Source organism: Coloeus monedula, assembly GCF_965178545.1.
Source record: "Coloeus monedula genome assembly, chromosome: 5".
In the NCBI taxonomy this organism is placed as follows: domain Eukaryota; kingdom Metazoa; phylum Chordata; class Aves; order Passeriformes; family Corvidae; genus Coloeus; species Coloeus monedula.
In genome coordinates this window covers 74110442-74132605 of record NC_138785.1, presented here as the reverse complement: position 1 = coordinate 74132605, position 22164 = coordinate 74110442, and the positions used below count along the sequence as shown (strand labels likewise).

Sequence of the window (22164 nt, the reverse complement as noted above, 5' to 3'; positions counted from 1 at the left end):
CCCCCTCTTCCCGGCGCTCCGCGATCCCACCGGGAACAGACTCGGCCCAGCCGGGGGGGCGAGGAGGGGGCGAAGGAGAAGGGGGGAACTCAAAGAACTTTTGTTTTTCCTGTAATCTGAAGCAAATGCTCGGCCAAAGCCGCTGCGAGCGGGCGGCCCCGGTACCTGCTGCCATCCTGGGGAGGGGGAAGAGAGGGAATCCGGGGGGGTTGGAGCGTCCTGGACAATGGGAACACCCCTGGAAAAAGCGGGGACACCCAGCCTGGCCTGGGAAGCAGCGGGGAGGGGGAGCAGGAAAATCCCCCCCAGCCCAGAGCAGATCCCCCAAACGTCGTGGGGGCACCGAGGAAATCATTGCGGGGTTAATTATCTCTGGTAATTAGGGGAGGGGTTTAGGATTAATGCAAGGGGGGAATTAATTTGGGGCGGGGGGCGGCCGTTGCAAGGGGCCAAATCCTTGTGGGGGGAAAATCCCTGCAATGGGGGGAAATCAGCAAGGAAATAATGGCAGGGGAAAGGGAGGGGGGTCAGGATCATCGAGGGAGGGGGGAAATCGTTCCAAGGAGGGAATTAGGGAAGGGAAATATCAATAGAGAGGCAGAAATTATTGGGAAAGGGGGGGGAAAAAATCAGTGCTTGGGGTGAATTGATGTCAGGCGTGGGGGTAAATCTGTGCCTGGGTGGGGGCAGAGAGGTAAATCCCTGCCAGGGGAAAATAATTAGGGGGTAAATTGGGGGGAGGGACATTGAAAAGGGGGGGATTAATGAGGGGGAAGAGTTAAGGGTTAAATATTGGGGGGGGTCTCACTGGAAGAGGGAATGCTTGCAAGGGAGGGGTGATTGGGGGAGAAATATCGGGGGGTGGTGGGAGGGAGAGCCGTGAAAGGTTAAATATCGGGGGGGATCATTATGGGGGAAATTAAACAGGGATCAAATATTGGGGGAAAGTGGTTGAGGGTTAGATTCGGGGGGGACCAGGGATTAAATATTGGGGGGGTTGTGGCAAGGGGGGAGTGATCAAGGGTTAAATACTGGGGGGTTTAATCAAGAATTAAATACTGGGGGGAGCCTGTTATAGGGGAAATAATCAAGGATTAAATATTGGGAGAGGGGGAAAGGATCAAGGGTTAAATGGGGTGTGGGGGGGATTTTTTCCAGGACAAAATGATGGAGGGTTAAATACTGGGGGGGGGGGACACACAATTCCAAGGCGATTAAATAATGGGGGGTTTTGGCGAGGGGAAAACGATCACGGATTTAGTGTTGGGGGGGGGGGGGGGGACGGGACAACCGAGAATTAAATATCGGGGGGGCTGTGGCGAGGAGAAACAATCCCGGATTAAATATCGGGGCGAGAACGGAGGATTTAAATATCGGGGCGACCCTCGCCGGGGGGATCACTGAGGGCATGGGGGGGCTGAGAAGCGGACCCGATGGGGGTGGCGAAGGGGATCGATGGGGTGGCGAAGGGGATCGATGGGGGTGGCGAAGGGGATCGATGGGGGTGGCGAAGGGGATCGATGGGGGTGGCGAAGGGCACCCGTGGGGTGGAGAAGGGGATCAATGGGGTGGCGAAGGGCACCCGTGGGGTGGCGAAGGGGATCAATGGGGTGGCGAAGGGCACCCGTGGGGTGGCGAAGGGGGCCGATGCCGGGAGCGCCTCGCCAAGGGTTAACCCGGGCGGGGGGCGCCGGGCGGGGGGCGGCGGGGCTGAGCCGCGCTCGTCTCTCCGCAGGCCGGCGGCGGGGAAGGAGCAGCAGCGGCGGAGGAGGAGGAGGAGGAGGAGAAGAGGAGGAGAAAGAGGAGGAGGATGAGGCCGAGCAGAGCGGCGTGACCGAGCCGCGGGCTCCTCGCCAGGGCTCGCACGCTCCAGCGCCGCGTCCCCCGGGCCGGCCCGGCCCCCCCGAGCCTCTGAAGTGCGGGTGGGGGCGCGGGGGGAGCAGCGGCGCTGGCGGCCGGCCCAGCCCCGGCTTCCCCGCCTCTATATAAACACACATTTGACTTTCTTTTGCCTCAAAGCGAACAGTGCAGAGGGGCTTTGCCCAGCAGCCCTGCCTCCCTCCTTTTTTTTTTTTTTTTTTTTTTTTTTTTTCTCCTCTCTCTCTCTCTCTACAGAAGTCTGGTGAAAAGTCTGGGGCTCCCAAATAAGCGGCGTCGCGAGAGATCTGTATTTATAGGGAGATATTTATATATATGTAGAGATAGAGCTATAAACCGAACCGGCTCGCTGCGTGTGTGTAGATACATATATACAGCTATTTAATTCTTCCATCTCTCCAGCTCGCGGCTGAATTATTTTAAGATTTTTTGAACTTTTTTTTTTAATCTCGCTCCTTTTTTTTTTTTCTTTTTTCTTTCTTTCTTTCCCCCCCCTCCCCCTTTTTTTTTTTCCTTTTTTCTTTTTTTCTTCTTCTTTTTTTTTTTCTCTCTTCTGGTGTGTGTGGCTTTGCCTTGCAAGCGAGCGAGAGCCAGAGCATCTGCAGTTGGACTTTTGGGGGTCCTTTTTTTTTTTCCGCCACTCCAAGGTTTTTCTTTTTTTTTTTCCCCCCTTTTTTCTTATTTTCTTTTTTTTTTTCTTTTTTTTTTTTTTGCTAATTTTTACTCTCGCCTTTTCCCCTCCTCACTCCCCCCACACCCTTTTCTTTCGGGGCGCTGCTTTCCCTCCTTTATTAATTTTTCCTCCCCCCCTTTCCCCTCTCTCTTCGTGCGCTCGTGGTGCTTTTTTTCCGTGTCACTCTGTCAAGTTTATCCCAAACAAGCCCAAACTTCGCAGCGAGGGGCAGAACAACCACAGCTTTTTTTTTTTTTTTTTTAAACCCCCCTTCATTCTCTTAATTTTTTTTTTTTTTGAATTTTCCTCCTTTCCCCCTCTTTCCCCTCGCTGTTTTCCCAACCTGCCAGCCGAGAGGGGGGCGAGCCGGGGCCCCCCTCGCCCCAGGACCCCCCAGGCAGCGCCGAGCGGGCGCTCCGCACTCGCCCTCTCTCCGTGCGTGTGTGTGGGTGCGAGTGTGGTGCCTGTCAAGGGGCTGTTTCTCTCCCCACCCTCCTCCTCCTCCTTCTTCCAAATATGCTTTTTGCAAGTTTTGATCTCGTCTCGGCACTGGCTACCCTCGCCGCGTGCTTGGTGTCACTGACTTTGCTGCTGGCCGTGTCCCAACAGCTGTGGCAGCTCCGCTGGGCTGCCACCCGCGACAAAACCTGCAAGCTACCAATCCCCAAAGGCTCCATGGGATTCCCCTTAATCGGAGAGACCTTCCACTGGCTGCTGCAGGTAAGGAGGATTCCCCGCTCCTCGCTGGAAGGTGGGTTGCGACCGGTTTTTCCCTTTTTTTTTTTTTTTTTTTTTTTTTAATATCGGTAAGGGCTTTTTAAAGGCTTTTGAAAGCTTTTTCTTGCCTTTTTTTTTTTTTTTTTCCCCCCTTCCCCGTCTTCTTTTCCTTCCGATTGCATCATGCGGCTTCTCGGCGAGCTGGGGAGGGAGAGCAGGAGCCGGGGGAGCGGCGGTGGCTGCGGGGGAACCGAGGGAGCGCGGCCGGGCTGGGCTCGCCCCGCGCTGCGCTCCCGGCCGGGCTCGGCGCGGCTCCCCCGGCGGGGGCTGCCAGGGCTCGGCATCGCCCCTGGGCTGCCAGCCCCCTTCTCTTCCTCCCCTCCTCAGCCTCAGTTCTTGCCAAAAAACGAAATTGGTGACGCCGGAGCCGCGGGCGGGAGGCGGCCCGGGGTGGCTGCGGCTCCGCCGCTCGTGTTCCCCCCGTGCCGCGGGCTCCGTCCCGTCCCATCCTCGCTCCCGGGGCTGCTCCCGGCTCGGCTCCCGCGGCGGGGGAAGCCCGCCGAGGTAATCGGGAGATTAACCCGGGATTAACCTCGCTAAACGCCCAACAGCGGCGGGCGGAGCGGGATCCCCCCGCACCGCGGGGCGAGGGGCGGCTGCCAAAAAACCGGGGGGAAAAGGGGAAAAATCCGAGACGAGGAGAGGCAGGAGGCGCCCGGGGGGTGCCCGGCTTCGGAGGGAGCCGCGTGTCGGGCTCGGGGCACCCCGGGGCTCGCAGCATCCCGGGAGGGAACCCCCGAGGCGAAGCAGCGCCAGGGTTTCCCCCTCTCTCCTCCCAGGAAAAAAAAAAAAAAAAAAAAAAAAAGAAAGAAAAAATTATAATAATCAGACGAGGATGCTCCCGCCCTTCGCTGCCGCAGCCGGCGGCGGGGCAGGACAGCCCGGTCCCGGCGGGGACAGCGGCGGCGTCCCCCGGTGTCCCCCCCTGCCGCCACCGCCGGGGAAGCCCCGCCACGGCGGCCCCGCTCCGCCGCCGGCGCCGAAGGGGTTAACGGCACGCTCTCAATAGGGCTTTATTTTTTAAAGAAATTTATCAGATTTTTACAGGGGGACCAGAAAAGGGTTCTCGCTTTTCCACAGGCTCCGTCCAAACAGAGTCCAGGGCTAAAAATACAAAATTTTGTATAAATTGGACTCGGCTCGCAACTTGTGCCGTATAAAGGTGCTCTTTGTGCTGCCCTGGAAATGGTGTACAAATAACTCTTTATTAATGCCACAAAAAGGACTTTAATTATATTTACGCAGATCAAGAAACAGGGTCACCTGAACATCTGAACCTCACAACCGCGCTTTTGTTTCAAAATAAACACCCGCGCTCCCAGCCCAGCGGCGCGGCCGCGGCGCTCGCAGCGCCTCTCCCCGCTCGCCAGGGGGGTTTTTTGGGGGGACCCCCCCGCTGTTGGTGCGGCTCCGGCCGCCTATTCGCCGACAAAAGCCCCTGGAGCATGTGGGAAAGTTATTAAAGTCCCTGAAATCTGGAGATTTACTTAGGCAAAGCGCTGCCTTTCGAGTAAAATCAGCCTGAGAGAGGAGGGAGGGGGGGGGGAAAAAAAAAGACAAAAAAGCGAGGGGGGGGGAAAAGGGAGGGGGAGGGTGTGAAGGAGGGGGAAATAAAGAGGGGAAAAATGAGGGGGGAAAAGAGAAATACGTTAAAAAGTGACAGGGGAGGTAAAGGGAGGAGGAGGAAGGGGGGGCGGAGGGCACCGACCCCCGCCGGGCTGCGGGAGGAGCGGGACGTGCCGGGCACGGGGGTGACCCCCCGAAAATTCTCCCCCTCGAAAAACCCCAATTCCCACGCGGCACCGCCGCGGGGGGCTCCCCGTGGGGGCGACCCCGACCCCCCGATCCCGATCCCAACCGCATCCCGCCGCCCGCAGGGCTCCTGCTTCCAGTCCTCGCGGCGGGAGAAGTACGGGAACGTGTTCAAGACGCACTTGCTGGGGCGGCCGCTGGTGCGGGTGACGGGCGCGGAGAACGTGCGCAAGATCTTGATGGGGGAGCACCACCTGGTGAGCACCGAGTGGCCGCGGAGCACGAGGATGCTGCTGGGCCCCAACACCGTGGCCAACTCCATCGGCGACATCCACCGCCACAAGAGGAAGGTCGGTGTGTCCCCGCGCCAAACCCGCCCCTTTTCCTCCTCTTTTCCCCCCCCGTTTTTCCCCCTCCGCCTTTCTTTCCCTTTATTCCCGTTATTTATTCTCTCTCCCCCTCCGTCCCCGCCGATCCCCCGCGCTTGGGGCAGGGGGAGGGGGGAGTCCCGCGTGGGCTCCGCGGCCGCGTTGATCCCGTGAGGAGCTTCAAGGGGTGATGGGATGGGATGGGATGGGATGGGGGTTGGGGCACCCGCGTGTGGCCCCTCGCCCCCCGCGATGGGGACACGCCGGGAGGGCTCTTAAAAGGGCGATGTGGCAGAGCTGGGGGGCATTGTGACCCTCCTCCCCCCCCGCCCCCCGAATTGCAGGGAGACCCCAAGGGGTTTTTCTTGGAGGGGGTGCTCTGGTGGTGCTGAGAACTTCCTTGGATTTTAGGGAATGTGGGATGCAGGTGGGGGTCCCGGGGTGAAGCGGTGGTTGGGGGGATGCTTTTTGTGTCACCTTGAGGTGAGACCCCCCCCTTACCCTCAGAGCCCCCAGGGCAGCCCGGTTTGGGGGTGCTGGGACCCTTTTATGTCACCCTGTTTTGGGGGTGCTGGGACCCTTTTGTGTCACCCCGGTTTGGGGGTGCTGGGACCCTTTTGTGTCACCCCGGTTTGGGGGTGCTGGGACCCTTTTGAGTCACCCTGTTTTGGGGGTGCTGGGACCCTTTTGTGTCACCCTGGTTTGGGGGTGCTGGGACCCTTTTGTGTCACCCTGTTTTGGGGGTGCTGAGCCCCCGCAGAGGTGGGGGCTGTCCCTGTGTCCCCCCTGCTGCAGGGCTGGTGGCAGCGGTGGCGCGGCTGTCACGCCCCATCCTCCATGGGTCCGGCTCATTCCCAGCTGGATCTGGGCTGGGAGTGATTTGGGATGAAAGGGGGGTGTCCTCCCAGCTCTGCGGAGTGGGGGCACGAGGCTGTCCCCATCCCTGCCCCCAGGCCAGGTCCTCTCTGCTCCCTGCTCCGGACGCGTTTCCTATTTTGGAGCCTGCAAAATCCTTTCCAAACCCAGTCCTTCCCTCTTTTGTCCTGGGGGAGACGATGGGAAAACAAACAGCACATGACACCCATTAGTCACAATTTTTAGGAGTGACACCACAAAAAAAAAAGGCTGTGTCTGTCCCTAGGTCTGGCCTAGGCCAGGCCTAACTCAGCCCCTCCGATTTTGGGATTTTTCCTGAAGGATGGAGAGATTTTTCCAACCTTGCTGTCCAAGAGGAAGGGTGATGGGGCTGCCTCCATCCAGGAGCAGAATCGGTGGCAGGAGAAGTGCAGGGACACGGGAACAATGCCTTTTCCTCGGCAGCAGCTTTGGCTCCCGTTTATTCCCTATCCAGGGAAGGTTTAGTGGGATGAAGCAGAGATCCGGAGGTGCCTCTGTGCCCATTCCCTGCTCCTTTCACCCTCCTGCACATCCGGATTATTTTTTGCTCCTGAAAACGTGGCCTTTGCTTGCGATGGCCTGGAAAAAACCACGGAATTCCCACCTCGAGCAGGCACAGGGGAGCGAGGGTTATGGGAATGGGGTCATGGAAAAGGGAAGCCTGACCTCTGTGGGATCCTAGTGGGTTTGGAATTGGCACCACGGCTGGGCTGGGCAGTGCCAGCCCCAGCAGGAGCGATGCCAGCGGCACAAACCCGCCAGAGCCTCTCTCCTCCGTGCCTCTTCCTGGTGTTCTCACTCCTGGCGTTTTCCTACATGGAAAAACCACGTGGCCCACCCTAAACCCTGAAGCCCAATGCTTTTGGAGTATTCCGAGTCCTAAAGATCTCCACCGTGCTCCTCAAAAGCCTTTTTCCAGCCTGATTAGATGTCGGATGGTAGGAAGGAATTGTGAGGGTGGGCAGGGGCTGGGCTGGAATTGCCAGAGCAGCTGGGGCTGCCCCTGGATCCCTGGGAATGTCCAAGGCCAGGCTGGACACTGGGGCTTGGATCCACCTGGGATGGTGGGAGGTGTCCCTGCCCGTGGAATGGGTGGGAATTGATGGTCTTTAAGGTCCCTTCCAACTCGAGCCATTCTATAATTCCATCACTTTTGGCACCACTTGCGATTCCAAGCTGGCAAGGATCCTAATTCATTCGTAAATCCCAATTAACTCCTGAATCCTAATTCCCGCATCAGGGGTGGCTAAAGGCCTCCTGAGCACAGATATTCCAACAAAACCCTGTCCCAGGATGACCCCGGCCCCTTCTCCCACTCCTTGGTGCTCTTTGAGCTCCCCCCAACTCTTTTCCCGGGATCAGCGGCTCTGGGATGCTCCGGGAGTTCATTCTTTTTGAAGCTTTCCCTTTCATCGGCTCGAGATTGGGCACAGAGGGGGCTCATTCCTGGAATTCAGGAGTTTATCCTGATTTCTTCACCCCATCTCCTGCTAATTGCTGCTTTCCCTGCCTCACCCACCCTGGGCTGCCCTGAATCCTCCCTAAAAAAACCCATCCCCGAGCCGCACACAGAGATAAGCCGAGCCTGCCTCTAATGGGGCGAAAATCGATCATTCCGCTCTTATCAAGATTCCGATGATCAGATTAAAGCTTTTCCCATCAGGTGCGGCCTCTTCGGAGCTCGTTAACACCGAGCTTTTGTTCTTCAGCGCCTTCGACTTTCAGCTCTTCCCCGCCCCGAAACTCTGGGCGCTCTCAGGAGAAAGGGTTTGGACCTAGGACGAGCTTAAATCTCAAACCTAGCCCGAGTTGTCCTCTTGACCCACCAGGGGTCCAAGCGAAGAGCTTGGCAAAGGCAGAATTTTCCCCAGAACTCCCCAGTTTCCACAGCGAGGACGCTGCCCTTGAGAGATTGATTGAAAGGTTTGGAAGCTCCAGGTGGAGAGGATTTCCCGGGAAATCTTTCTGGTGGATGTTGATCCAGTTCAAAGCACTGTGGGGTTTCCTGGTGTTCAGTCCCCCTCTTAAATTCCGGGTTTTGCCTCATCTCTGAGCTCGAGCCTTCACTTGTTCCTTTTTAATTCCCTGACCTTGCTAGAAATTGAGGTGGAATTCCTCAGCTGGCACAGGATTTTGGCCAAAATGGGGAAAAGCGGAGCGTGGAACCCACCTCTGCTGCCCTTCCAACCTTTTGGGATCACATCCAGCTCGTGTCCGTGGCCATAAATCCCTCTTATCTTCCCCAAAACCCCGTGGAGCTGCATTTATTTCCAGCAGCACCGGCAGCTCCTCTTCCAGCATTCCCTGGCAGACGATCCGTGGTCTCCAGATTGTCACCGGGATGTGAAGATGAGCTCCAAACCCAACATGTTCTTGCAGGAGGGTTCTGGGATCTTGCCAGGAATCAGCTGCTCGGTGGAGCTTTCCAAGGAATTTTAGCTCCTCGGTGGAACTCCAGGATCAGCAAATTGCGGCTCCTGCCGCTGGATCCGCTGGAGGACGCTTGGATGGGATCAGGGATAGCTGGGATGATTTGGATGTTGGAGCTCTTCTCTCTTTCCTGTTTCCCTGTCCCAGCTGTTTTTGGGGATCTTTATGGATTCACTGACCTGTTCCATAAAGAATGGCCAGAAGGGTTGATCCTGTTGGAAAAGGGTTCTGGGATGCAGGAGGTGCTCAGGAGGAGCAAACCCCAATCCTAACCCTATGGAAGCTCTCTGCTTTCCCATCCCGAATTTATCAAATTCCCCTCCAGGAGGTTGTCAAAATTCCTACAAATCAGAGGAAACCTCCTCGTTTTGGGAAATGAACTCTCCAGTCACTAGAGAGGGTTTGGAGTCAGCCTGGAGCAGGGATGTGGAGCAGGACGGAAGGCTGGGAACAGGGAATTCCTGCGGCAGGGAATGGCTTCACTGCAGATGTCACGGGCATTGGAAATTCCTATAAATTGAGGAAAACCTCCCTGTTTTGGGAAATGAACTCTCCGGTCATTAGAGAGGGAATGAGGGAATGGAGTCAGCCTGGAGCAGGGATGTGGGGCAGGATGGAAGGCTGGGAACAGCGAATTCCTGCGGCAGGGAACGGCTTCACTGCCATCGTCTTCGATGGCTCCGGCCTCGACCTCAGGTGGAGCTGGGAGATCAGAGCAGTTTACAAGGAATAAACAAAAGCAACTCCAAACTCCTCTCCTGCCCTCCTGGGACAGTTATCCCGGCCAGGCTGCTCCTGCTGCTCCGGATGTTGGAGAAGGAGCTGGGCCACCCCTGCTGGAGTTGGAGCTCCACAGTGGAATTTTCATCTGGAATCGCCTGCAGGTTCCTCACAGGAGTGACCCCGTTGCTCCCACCTCTGGCTGAGCAGGGTCTTTGCTCCGGGGTTTTGGTGGCAGATCCCGCTCTCTGCCCACCCCATGAGGGATGAACGTCATCCCTTGGGATTGGAGCTCCTGCTCTCCTGCTGGAACTCCCTTGGAAGGGGTGATGGGATCATTCCTGGCTCCTGCTCCATGCTCTGGTGGTCACCCCATCCTGCTCTTGTTTTGGCCACCCAGCGGTGCCACCTCTGCCATTCCCTGTCCCAGCCTGGCTCTTCCCTCCATCCTTGTCCCACCTGATCCCATCTTGTCCTTGTCAATCTCTTCAATTCCCATTTCCACCCATGAAACCCCAGATTTTGGGAGTGTTGGTTCCGAGGTGAAAGGAGCTGTAATGAGGGCAAAACAAACCTGATCTCAGGGATACCGCAGGCTCTGCTTTTATGGGATCTAATCCCAGCGGGAAGCTGGAATTCAGCATTCCTGTGCCTGCAAGGGATCCTGGTGGAGAAGGAAATGGGAATTGGAAACAACCAGGACATGGCCTTTAGGGTTTAGGTCAAGTCTGAGCAGAGCCCGGGGCCAGGAAGGAGATTCCCGGCGCAGGATCCGCAGGGGAAAGGTGGGACTCAGACTTTCCTTGGCATCATCCAGCTTGGCGCAGGAGAGCTCCAGACCCGTGTTCCTGCGGAGCCATCCCAAAATAGGCACAGCCGGCTCAAAAAAAAAAAAAAAAAAAAAAAAGGCAAAGAAGGAATAAAATAAAAGCAATCCATGGGATTGCTGGGGAGACATCCAGAGATTCCAGGCGGGAGGAACGGCCCTGGTTTGTCTCAGTGTCCAAAGCTCCATCGCTCATTAACACACCGCAATTAATGCTCTGCCTCCGAGGCACGCAAGTGTTGAGCTCATTAGCACCGAGTGGAAAGGTCCGAGGCTTTCATATCGTTTGCGGGGGGATTAAGAACACAAAAGGGGCCATAAATTTACAGCCAAATATAAACCAGCTGCTGTGGGCTCGGCTGGGGGGAGGGAAGGATTGGGATTGGGATGGGGGAGAGGGCTGGAGGAGGAAGGAGGGATGGGAGGTGGCAGGAGTGGACCTTTCCTACAAAAAGCCCAGGTTGTTAAGAAGAGGTTTTTTTAGGGTTTTTAGGATTTTTTTCTTCATGTCCGTCCGACCTACTCCTTGTGCCTCGTAAATCCCACGGTGGAAAAGAAACCATCCCAATCCATCCGAGCCCGCTCCCAAAACAGGCTGGATTCCAGCTGCCATCACATCCGGCCCCTTCTCCGTGCCCTGGCAGCCTTAATCCATGGGCAAAAGCCTCTGGAGCAGGGAAAAGCTTCCATGGATGGAGGAGGGCTTCTGTTCCCGGTCTGGGGAGAGAATTCCTGGGCTGGGTTGGCTCCTTAACTTTAGACCAAGCAGTGCTGTCATCTCCAGGGCTGTAAATCCAGAGTAATTCCAAGGGATTAAAAAAAAAAAAGCCAAGTGGAGGAGCTCCTGGCTAAAATACAAATTTGGTGGAATTTCACAGTGCCTTCCACCCCAAAATTCCCACGAGCTCCGAGCCCGCTCTGCTGGCGGAGCGGGATTGTGGCTGTGGAACATCCCTAAAGTTGGATTTTCCTCCTTCCCGTGCCATCCAGGGTGGGAGTTTTTGGGTGTCCTGGGAGGCACAGAGAAGGCGAAGCCCTTCCTTGGGCAGCAGCGCTCTGGGCTGGGTGGATCTGCAAGCCAGGCTCTACTTCCAAAGGGATGGGGAGCGAATCCCAGGGATGTCAGGGAGTCAGGATCCGTCCTGCACCATGGTTCCTTTGTTTTTTCCATCCATCCATCCTCCTCCATCTCTCCGAGCAGCCCAAGGAACCTCCTCAGCTGGGGTTTGTAGCATCCCACTTATCCCTCTGGTGACAATGGAGCTCTCCATCGCTTCCCAGCGGGAATTCCTTCCGTGAAATCCCTCTCAGCTGCCGGTTCTTCAGCTTCCTTCTCCTTGAGGGGGGGCCTTAAGCTGGGATCACCCTGTGGGGTCATCCCAGCCCTTGTCACCTCTTCCCTGGAGGAGCTCTAATCCTTACCTGGTCTGCAGGAGCTCCTCAGGTGTTTGCTCATCCCGCAGAGCTCTTGCAATCCTCAGGATTTCCTTGGAGGAATCCCTTTTCCAAGCCTTTTTCCCTATTCCTGCCACGGCACCGTGCATGCTCCAGAAGGTGTTTTTATTCCTTCGGGATGGAGTGGCTGCACCATGGATTGGGAATTTCCCACCCATCGCCTCCTGAGTGTGGCCACCTCTTGCTCTGCTCTGTTCCCAGTTTCTGGAATTCTTGGCAGGACCAAGGACTGGTTTCTTTTTAAATCTGGCTTTGTCTCTAGGAGAGACCTGTCTCTGTTACTTAAATCCATAGGGATCCTTCCCTTTTGTCCTCTCTCCGTGCTCCAGGAAAATGCATCTGGTCAGTAAAAAATGGGAATTTTCTCATATTTCCAGCTTCCATTGGCTACCTGGGAAAGCTGCTCTCCTCCTCTTTGTCACCAGGGAAACTCCTGTGTCCACACCACCTTTGTGGGATTTGCTGCGTGCTCCATCACCAGCTGGGATAGCCCATCCCAGGGGTTGGAATTAGACGGTCTTTAAAGTCTCTTCCAACCCAAATATTCCATGATTCTCTGAGGAATGTGAGCTCTGACCATGCCCGGCGGGTTTGCGGGATTCTCTTTCCCCACGGCTCCAGCCAAAGACTCCATCCACAGGCATCCCAGCTGGATCTTGGCCAGCTGATCCCTCCTTTCTGATCCCTTTTCTCCGGACACAGCTGCCATTTCTTTGCCATGACACCCATGGATGTGGGATCTTCCTCCCTCCTCGAGGAGAGCAAGGTGAATTTTATTCTCCTCGTTCTCCGTGAGGAAATAGGGAGAGGAGCTGATGAACCCCGGTGCCTTTTGGTGTCCCCAGAAATTGGGTTGAGAATCCAAAACTGCTGGATGGGATTTTGCTGGGGATGGAATTTTCTGGAGACAGAGGCAGTTTTGCAGAGGGAGCACTGAGGCAGATCCTGCTCGGTCCCGGCTTTCCCCCACATCCCCTTTAACCCCTCAGCCTTAAAGGATTTGGGATTGAAAGTAAAGCTTTAAGGGGTTTGGGATTGGAATTAAAGCCTTAAAGGGTTTGGGATCGAGAGCCTCCCATGCCATGTGGGGGATTTGTAGGGAAGATTCTTGGACATGGAGATTTTTGATTTGTGGGGAAATGCAGATCTTGGGCTTAATTTTATTCTGAACTTGACTGGAAATGCTGGAGTTTCTCACAAACCGTTTTTTTTTTTAAACATGGAAAATTCAGGGGTAGGGACAGCCCTCAAAGGTGCACCCTGGCATGGCCCAAGGATCCAAAACGATCCTTGTATTTTTTTTCCAGCAGATTTTTTTGAGAATCATTTGGCAAAGGCACACCATTCCTTTCAGCCTGGAGGATCCAGCTACTGTTCCCAGACTCCCTTTGGAGGCTGGAGCATCCACGAGGGCCTGGATTCCTCCAGGACAGAACCTTCCATGTGCTCCATTTCCCAGAGAAAAAAGTGGAGAAAGGGAATCGGTTCTTTGCTGTGAGCAAAGGCCGGACCTTTTATAAACAGACCTCAGAGTGCCCAGGCAGGAGCGGGATTTTGTGGAATTTTCTCTCCTTTTGTGGTGCCTTCCCAGACTTTTTGCTGTGTTTTCCCTCTGTTCACACTCCCAGTACCAGGACGGCCTCTTGTCCGTGAGCCTGCTCCAAAAACATCCCGGTTTACAAGGCTGCTGGAGCATGGGGATGGATGGGCTCTGGAGAGGGGCAGACATCCAGGGTAATGTGGTGGGAGGACAGGGCTGGGACAAACACAGCCTGGTCTTTGGAAATGTGGGAAGAATTAGGGCGAATCCAGGTTGAGATGTTGCTTTGGATGCTTCCCGACATATCCTGTCAGCCAAACCTCTGGCAGGTGCCAGATTAGTTCCTGAAAACATTTCCAGGCTCTTCCTGCCTTGCTTTGGTTGGGCCAGCGGCTCTGGGCTGGATGGGGTGCAGGTGGCTGATCCCAAAATTTAAGTTTTCCTCCCGGAGGGGAGGAAAGGAAAGCTCCGTTCCTTCTTTTGGGAGGATGGGCTCTGCAAATCATGGCTGGCAAAAGGCAGAGATGGGTGCTGGTGCTTGGAGTGGGAAGGGGAACATGGAAAACATCATCCCTCCCACCCCAACCATGCATGGCATCACTGTTGGAGCTCAGAGAATTCCCTCAAATTCCCTCTCCTCTTGGCCAAGGTTTAAGGATGGGTCTGGGGCATTCTCCAGCTGGGACTGGGGGCACTTTGCTGTCACATGGAGCTGGAGCTGAGGCACTGGGAAGACATTTTCTGCCATTGGAAAACCATAAATCCTTAAATATCCTTTTTCCATGCGAGACGGAGTGGGAAGGTTCCAGCCAGGCTCACTGCGTGGTGGGGTCTCCTTCGGTGCAGGTGTGTGGTGTCAGTGAACGCCCTTGGATGGCGCAAATCCCCAGATTTGGCTCTTTTTGGGACATATCCCAACCTGGAAAAACTGGGGGCTCTTTCCAGCATCCCTCAAAGTCCTGGCACTGCTGTGAGCCCTCGTGCCGGGCTGTGCCGTCTCAGGGTTAACAAAGCTGAGCTCAGAGATGGTTTTGCCTCTTGGCAGCTCTGGAACAACTTTTTTTTTGCCCTGATTCTCCTTGGCTTTGCCTGAATTCGCTCCTGGAGCAGCTGAGCCGCTCGGCTCGACTTCACTAGAGGGCGCAGGAATTTTAGGCTAGGAACGCGCTGGGGTTTGTCGGGGAAAGTTGGCTGCCTTCTCCTCCTTTTTAATCAACTGGAAAGATGCAGGGTTGAACTGGAGGTGACTGGAAGGGGATCCAGACTTGTGTCTGGCCGGGGAAGGATCTGCTGACATGTGGGATTAGGCGGTGTGAGTGCGGCGGCGGCGGCGGCCGGGACGGAGCAGCGTGGCCGGGGCTCGGGACGTGGTTGGGAGCTCCAGGGAGCAGCCAGCTGGAGGAGCCTCCTGGCACAAGGAGAGCTCCAAAAACTGCAGGGAAAGAAAAAAATCCCCCTCACCCCCCAGTGCTTACTGCTCCCCTTCGTCAGGCTGGGCAGGACTCCGTTGACCCCGTAGGGGTTTGGTCTTCTCTTCCCAAGGGTCCTCCTATCTGTTCACATCGATCCTTGGGACACGATGTTCCCTCTTGGGAGCCGGGCTTGATCCAGGGCTGTGGATCCAGCCCTCTCCACCACAGCCACAGTTTTGGGACCAGAGGCACATCTGGGACTGCGTCCTTTTTTCAGGGAGCAGGGGCTCCCCGCGTGCTTCTCCCGTGGGAGATGCCGGGGAAGGATGAGGCCAGGAGCCCCAAGGGCCACCTCCAGTGGGATGGTGGCTCCAAGCAGGGATGTAGACCCGGTGCTCCTAAAGCAGAGGTTGTCCCCTCGTTGGCCGTGCTTCCAGCTGGGGAAACTGAGGCATGGGAAGTGTTGGGGGCCATTCACTGGGAGCCTCTGTCCTTATTCCAAGCTGCTCAGCGTGGATGAAGGGCAGAGGAGAGCTGGATGAGGAGACGGTGGGGTACCGTTGCCGGCCCCACCCAGGTGGTCTTGTCCCATCCCTGTGGAACAGCTCAGGGATGCCGGCTCTGCATCGAGCTTCAGTGTCCTGCTCACGGACCAGGGAACCAACCCTTTCCCCCTCCCTTCCCACCTTCCCCACGCAGCCGGGTGTCTCGGCTTTACCCACTCCAGCTTCTCTTGCCTGAGCAGCTGCTTTTTCCAGCAGAAAATGCCTGAACATCGCAGCCTTTCCAGGCTCCAAAGCCGCTCTGGATGCAGGCAGGAGGCAGCCGCAGCCGCCCCGTCCCGCGCCCTCGCCGTGCTCTCGCTCCCTGCTGTTCATTCATTCATTCATTGATTCCTCCTCTCATTCATTCATGCTTCGGCTCCGTGCGGCCATCCAGGGATGGCTCCTTGTCTCCAGGCCGATCCGCTTGGATTTTCTTCCCTATCCATCCTCCCATCCCAGGATTTCTATGGGGAGCTCCGCGCTGTGCCCGCCGTGTGCCAAGTTTAACTCGGGGCTCAACCCGGGGCATTGTGAAGCGGCTCTTGTGGAGCCTCCGGAGCCTCCTGCCCGGAGCTGCGAGGGGACAGAGGTGTTTTTTCACCAAACAAACTCCCAGGGAACGCCGGGCATTAGCAATGAGGGGTCGCAGCCAGGAAAATATTACCTTTCCCTTGGAGTGCTGACTGCGGAGGAAATTCTCACATTTACAGCTCCGGCGAGCCCGGTGCTCATGGAAAAGAGGGGGCGGCTTTGATTTCGCTCCTCTCGGTGGGTTGATAGCTTGGCAGCCCCCCCACCTCGCCTCCATTCCCGCCGGGAAGCGGCCACCGGTGGAGGCTCCGGCGCGCAGCTCCCTCCTTGGAATCCTGCTTTAATTGGATTTTCCTGGAGGCCTGCGGTGCGTGTGCGTCCTGCCCCGTGCGTGTGTGTAGGTTAATAAAAAATAAACAAACAGCACTTTCCCCCCTTTTTCGGGGAGGGATGCGGCGGGAACGCCGAATGAAAGCGCTGCTGTGCCGAGAAGGGACATTCCTGGCATTGCTGAGCTCCTCGCGCGGGCCCGGGCCCAAATTGGAGGAAAAAAATTGGAGTAAGGAGCCGTTAGCGTGGGGGACCTGGGGAGGCCCAGTCCTGCTCACTGTTTACTCGCAGAGCTTAAATTAATGCTGGCTGCTGACATCAGGAATTTTTTTTTTCCTGGTTTCCCAAGGAAATGAGCCGAGGGCGATCGTGGCCTCTGCGTACGTGCAGAGGCTCTTCCCCACTTGAACCCCTGTCGGAGTTCAGCCAGATTCCACACAGATCCTGAAGGCTCCAAAATAACTATTTTGCTTCATTTTACATGCATTTACGAAAAAAAAAAGGTGGTGGAGAGGTGGGAGGAATTGTCAGTGCTTCCCGCTGGGAGAGTTGTGCTTTCCCATTGTGTTTGCCTGTGCACCCACGTTGGACACTGGAGGATCCCTGTGGAAAAGGTGTGTTACTAACATCCAGACCTTGGGATGAACATAACTGGGATCTGTCAGACATGGAAAGCGGGCTCTGTCCCTCCTGCCACACACGGGAAGAAGGAATTCCTCCCATCCCTGCTTTGCTCCGTTATTCCCCGTCACTTGCGATGGTCGTGGTTGGGAATCTCGGGAGGAGCTGATGTCTCTGGCAGCTTTTTTAGGAATTGGTGATTCTGGATGAAGAGTTTGGAATGGTGACAACTCCGTGTAGGACACGTGATGATGACCTTGGAGAAGGCCAAGGGTGTTGGGGCCGTGGAGAAACCTCTCCTTGTTGTCTTTTGTAGGTTTTCTCCAAGATTTTCAGCCACGAGGCTCTGGAGAGTTATCTCCCCAAGATCCAGCTGGTGATCAAGGACACCCTTCGGGCCTGGAGCAGCAACCCCGAGTCCATCAACGTGTACCACGAGACGCAGAAGCTCACGTTCCGCATGGCCATCCGCGTCCTGCTGGGATTCCGCATCCCGGACGAGGAGCTCGGCCGGCTCTTCGAGGTCTACCAGCAGTTTGTGGAGAACGTCTTCTCCTTGCCCATGGATCTGCCCTTCAGCGGCTACAGGAGGGTGAGATCTGGGTTGGGTTCTCCACCCTGATAGCACCGATTCATTAACGGGCAGCGATTATTCCACACCTTTCCCGGTTCTCAGGGGGATTTCTCATCCTCTGACCTCAAGGAGCCCATTTTGGGCCACTATTCCCGATTTAGCGGAGAGCACAGAGGAAAATCCATTCCTTGGTGATTAGAGTGGTTTGATAACAGCAAATAGTTAGGACTTCCCAAATTGAATTCATATTTTTCCTCGCTCGGCAATTTTCCTTTGTTTTTTTAGTTCGTGGGACCCTTCTCCTTTTCATTCCCTCTTGTCCTCGGAGTGAAACAGGTCCTTGTAATTCCAAGAACTAAAACAGGGCCTTGTAATTCCCAGAACTAAGACAAATCCTTACAATTCCTGGAGTATTCCAGGTTTTTTGATGAATGATGCAAAAAGAAAACATAACAAAAAATAGACATAATTTCCTATTTTTTTCCCGTGGGGAATTCTGATAACAGAAATACAAGGGTTCCAAATTTAGTTTTGTGACATCCCTGCGGATTTATTTTTTATTGTTATTTGCCCATGGGAATGACTCCATCCCCTCGCAGTCCGGAATCATTCCCAGCAGCAGGTTAGCCCCGAGCAGCTGCACTCCCGTAGGAATTGCTTTACTGGGACCAGGTGATCAAATTGCTCGGGAAGAGGATTCTTTGGGATGAATGGGCCTTCCTTTGAGAGCCGATTTTCCCAGGGATTTCCATACATCCCAGGAGGAGCCGGGGGCTGTGAACCGGTGCCGGACAGGGGCTCCCAGCCCAGACCCGTCATTTACACCTAGGTGTTGATTACTCTGCCTGTGATCTCCCCCACTCCGGCTTTACTCCTCCTGCCCAGGGGACACCTCCAACACCTTCACACCCCTCTTTGAGCCTCTGCTTTTATGACTTGGACCTGTCCTGAGCACGTCTGCAGCTCCTGGGATGGGCAAGGTGCTGCTGGTGGTGTGGTCTGACCTCTTCCTGCTCCACAGGGAATCCGAGCCCGGGAGACGCTGCAGAAGGGGCTGGAAAAAGCCATCCAGGAGAAGCTGCAGAACACGCAGGGCAAGGACTACGCTGACGCCCTGGACATCCTGATCGAGAGTGGGAAGGAGCACGGCAAGGAGCTGACCATGCAGGAGCTGAAGGTAAAGCTCTTCCCTGGGGTCTCCTTGTGATTGTTCTGCTCAGGGCAGCGCCTTCCTGAAGGAAAAAGTGTGGGATAGCCCAGGGAGGAATTCCTGGGGCAGACCTGGGATGACCGGTGAGAGATGAGGGACCACGATGCGTTGGTGGATCCTGGTCTGGTGGATCCAAACCAGTTGCTTTATCTATTTGCTGATTGTGCCCAGCCCTTTCTACAAAGCATTCCATGGAATCGTTAAGCTTGGAAAAGGCCTCCGAGATCATCAAATCCCACCTCCATCCCCACTAAACCATACCACAAAGTGCCACATCCGCTCAGTTTATTAACACTTTCAGGGATGGTGACTCCACCGCTGTCCTGGGCAGCCTCTTCCAACGCTTGGCCCCTCTTCCAGGAAAGAAATTTTCCCTGATGGCCGACATGAACCTCCCTGGTCACAACGGAAGCTTTCAACCTTGATCAGCTTCATCCCTTGACCCTTCCACTTTTCCTGGTGCCTCCTTTGCAGGGCACAGGAGCCCTTCAGCAGGTTCTTACCTGCAGCTGGGTCATGGCAGGTCAGGAGCCATCTCCTGGGTTTTTTGTCCTGCCTCTCTGATCCTCGGAGGCTCTGTGGGAAGCTCCCTGTGGCGGCTGTCCGAGCAGTGACCTTCCAGTTAAGTGTGACCAAGCTGTGGCTGCCCCACCCCTGGAGGTGTCCAAGGCTGTTTACAACGGACACAAACTCTGCCCCGATTTCCCTCATCCATCCTGGCCGCTGGGAAATCACCAGGGAGAACCCATCTTCCTCCAACATCTCCCTTTGTAGGTCACATTCCATTTTTCCCTCTCCCAGCTTTGTGATGTGACCCCTCCTCAGGTCACTTGGCCCCTTTGGAGCTTAAATCTTTGGAGCAGCTCTTTTGGGGAGCTATTGTGGCTGCCCCACCCCTGGGAGCATCCGAGGCCAGGTTGGACGGGGCTTGGAGCAACCTGGGATAGCGGGAGGTGTCCTTGGGGTTGGAACAAGATGATCTTTAAGTTCTCTCCCAACCCAAACCATTCCATGGTCCCAAGGCCAGGATGAGAAGTTTTGGGGAGAAAAACACCCCATGGCACCTTGACGTGCTGAGGTTGGTGCCCTCTCCGTCTCACCCCTTTGTCTCACCCTGGCTCTTCTCCTGTCCCCCAGGACGGCACCCTGGAGCTCATCTTCGCCGCCTACGCCACCACAGCCAGCGCCAGCACCTCCCTGATCATGCAGCTCCTCAAACACCCGCGGGTGCTGGAGAAGCTGCGGGAGGAGCTGCGGAGCAAAGGGATCCTCCACAACGGCTGCATCTGCGAGGGCTCCCTGCGCCTGGACAACATCAATGGCCTCTACTACCTGGACTGTGTCATCAAGGAGGTGCTCAGGCTCTTCACCCCCATCTCAGGGGGGTACCGGACGGTGCTGCAGACCTTCGAGTTGGATGTGAGTAGTGCTGCAGCCTGAGCTCCCCAAAACAGCCAAGCTCGCTTGAGCCTGGCTTAGAGGAGAGCTCCGAGGGGGTAAATGAAGTCCTGCCTAATGAAGTCCTTCTCCCAGGCAACCAGTGATGGGATAAAGGGACACAGCTTTAAGCTGCACCAGGGGAAGTTTAGGCTGGGTATTAGGAAAAAAATTCTTCCCAGAAAGAGTGGCTGGGTGCTGGAATGGGCTGCCCAGGGAGGTGGTGGAGTCACCGTCCCTGGAGGGGCTTGAGCAAAGCCCGGATGTGGCACTCAGTGCCGTGGCTTAGCTGGTGTTAGGTCACAGGTTGGACTTGATGATCTCAAAGGCTTTTCCAGCCTAATTAATTCTGTGTCTCTGGTGATGGGATTTGCTCCGGATGCAGCGGAGTAATGGGATGCAGAGCAAGGGATGCACTGGGGCTGTCAAAGAGCAGACGGGTGTGATGCTTCAAAGGCCAGCTCGTGACAGTGACGCCAAGTTCTGAGCTGGGGTGTGACAGGGGAAAGGTTTACGGCAAAGGGCATCTCCAGGCGGCCGGATGACAGGCGGATTAGTCACCACCATGGCTGGAATTTCCTCCCAGCAAAACAAAATCTCGGGAGCTGCCTTGTCACTGTAAATCCTCCTAATGCAATGGTTTGAGTCAGAGACCTTTTAAAGTGCTCAGGGGATGATAAATCCACCCCACTTCTCATCGCCCGGGCGCTGACGTGGGTGTTGGGTGTGTGGTGCTGACAGGCAGCGGGGTGTGGGATGCTCTGGGATGCTGTGGGGTCCTCTGGGATGCTCTGGGAAGGGCTGGCTGGTGTGTGGGGCATGGCACAGCATGGGAGAAGCTGCTTCCCCTGCTCAGCACCACGGGGTTCCTGGTAGGCAGCTCCTGCCAGTGACCACAAAGCAAATAAAGGGATGGATCGTCCCACGAATCCTTGGGATAGAGGGAGGAGTAAAGCCAGGATTCCCATCTCTCTGTGCTGTGCTCTCTGCTTTTCCTTTGAATCTGCATCACACTCAAGTGATAAACCCAAAAGAAATGGGAATAAGCAGGGAAAACTCCGAGGGTGGTGAGGCCTGGCAGAAACTGCCCAGGGATTGTGGGTGAAGTGTCCAAGGTTGGATGGGGCTTGGAGCACCCTGGGATAGAGGAAGATGTCCCTGCCCATGCCAGGGGGTGGGACAGGATGGTTTTAAGGTCCCTCCCAACCCAAACCATCCCACGATTCCATGAAAACAAAATTCCTTTATCTCATTCCCCTGCTCCCTCTCCCTCTCCAGCAGGATTGACCCACTCTGTTCTTCTCCCCACCCCTTCCCACCTCTCCGCAGGGTTTCCAAATCCCCAAGGGCTGGAGTGTGATGTACAGCATCCGGGACACCCACGACACTGCTCCCGTCTTCAAGGACGTGGACGTCTTCGATCCCGACCGCTTCGGGCAGGGCCGGAGCGAAGACAAGGACGGCAGGTTCCACTACCTCCCCTTCGGAGGAGGCGTACGGACCTGCCTGGGGAAGCACCTGGCCAAGCTTTTCCTCAAGGCTCTGGCCATCGAGCTGGCCAGCACCAGCCGCTTCGAGCTCGCCACCAGGACTTTCCCCAAAATCACCCTGGTGCCCGTGGTCCACCCGGTTGACGGACTCAAGGTCAAATTCTTCGGACTGGATTCCAACCAGAACGAGATCCTGACGGGGACAGACGCCATGCTGGGGGCCACCGTGTAAAGCCCGCGCCGGTGGCACCAGGGACGGGCGGCCGGGGGACGCAGGGGTGGGGTGGGGGCGAGGGGATGGACAGGAGGGGAGGAGAGAGGGATGAGGAGCTTCTCCACGGCGCTCACCTCCAGATCGGGACTGCTTTTCCAGCAGGGAAGCTGCCGAAAGCGTTTTGCTCTTCCCGCGGGACACGGAGAAGGTCGGGGCGGCGTCGGCGTCGTCTTGTTTTGTTGGGAGGGAGGAAGATCCACAAAAGCCGAGTCGAGCTGGGATGGCTGACCATACACAGTATCTAAATATTATAAATATATATATATATATATATAAATATCTATAAAACACTTCTGCTGCCAGGAGGAGAAGGCCCGACTGCGGGAAAGGCTTTGGAATCAGCCGAGGATCTGAGGTCTGGTGTCCCGGGGCAGCTCTGGGGTGACCTCTGACCAATTTTTTTTTTTTTAACAGTGTTAAATTA

General features: G+C 55.9%; 1 protein-coding gene across 2 annotated transcripts; it reads left to right on the top strand.

Annotated features, from left to right (window-relative positions):
• Positions 1 to 3067: 3067 nt before the first annotated feature.
• On the top strand, positions 3068 to 21698 carry CYP26B1 (cytochrome P450 family 26 subfamily B member 1; the record flags this gene model as incomplete). Of its 2 annotated transcripts, XM_082281534.1 has the most annotated exons (6): positions 3068 to 3271; positions 5206 to 5430; positions 17072 to 17347; positions 18351 to 18506; positions 19677 to 19958; positions 21306 to 21698. In XM_082281534.1, 6 exons carry the CDS (start codon positions 3068 to 3070, stop codon positions 21696 to 21698), a joined length of 1536 nt encoding a protein of 511 aa, XP_082137660.1. The 2 variants fall into 2 exon arrangements, with proteins under 2 accessions (XP_082137660.1, XP_082137661.1); XM_082281535.1 differs by lacking the exon at positions 5206 to 5430.
• Between the last annotated feature and the right edge of the window lie 466 nt (positions 21699 to 22164).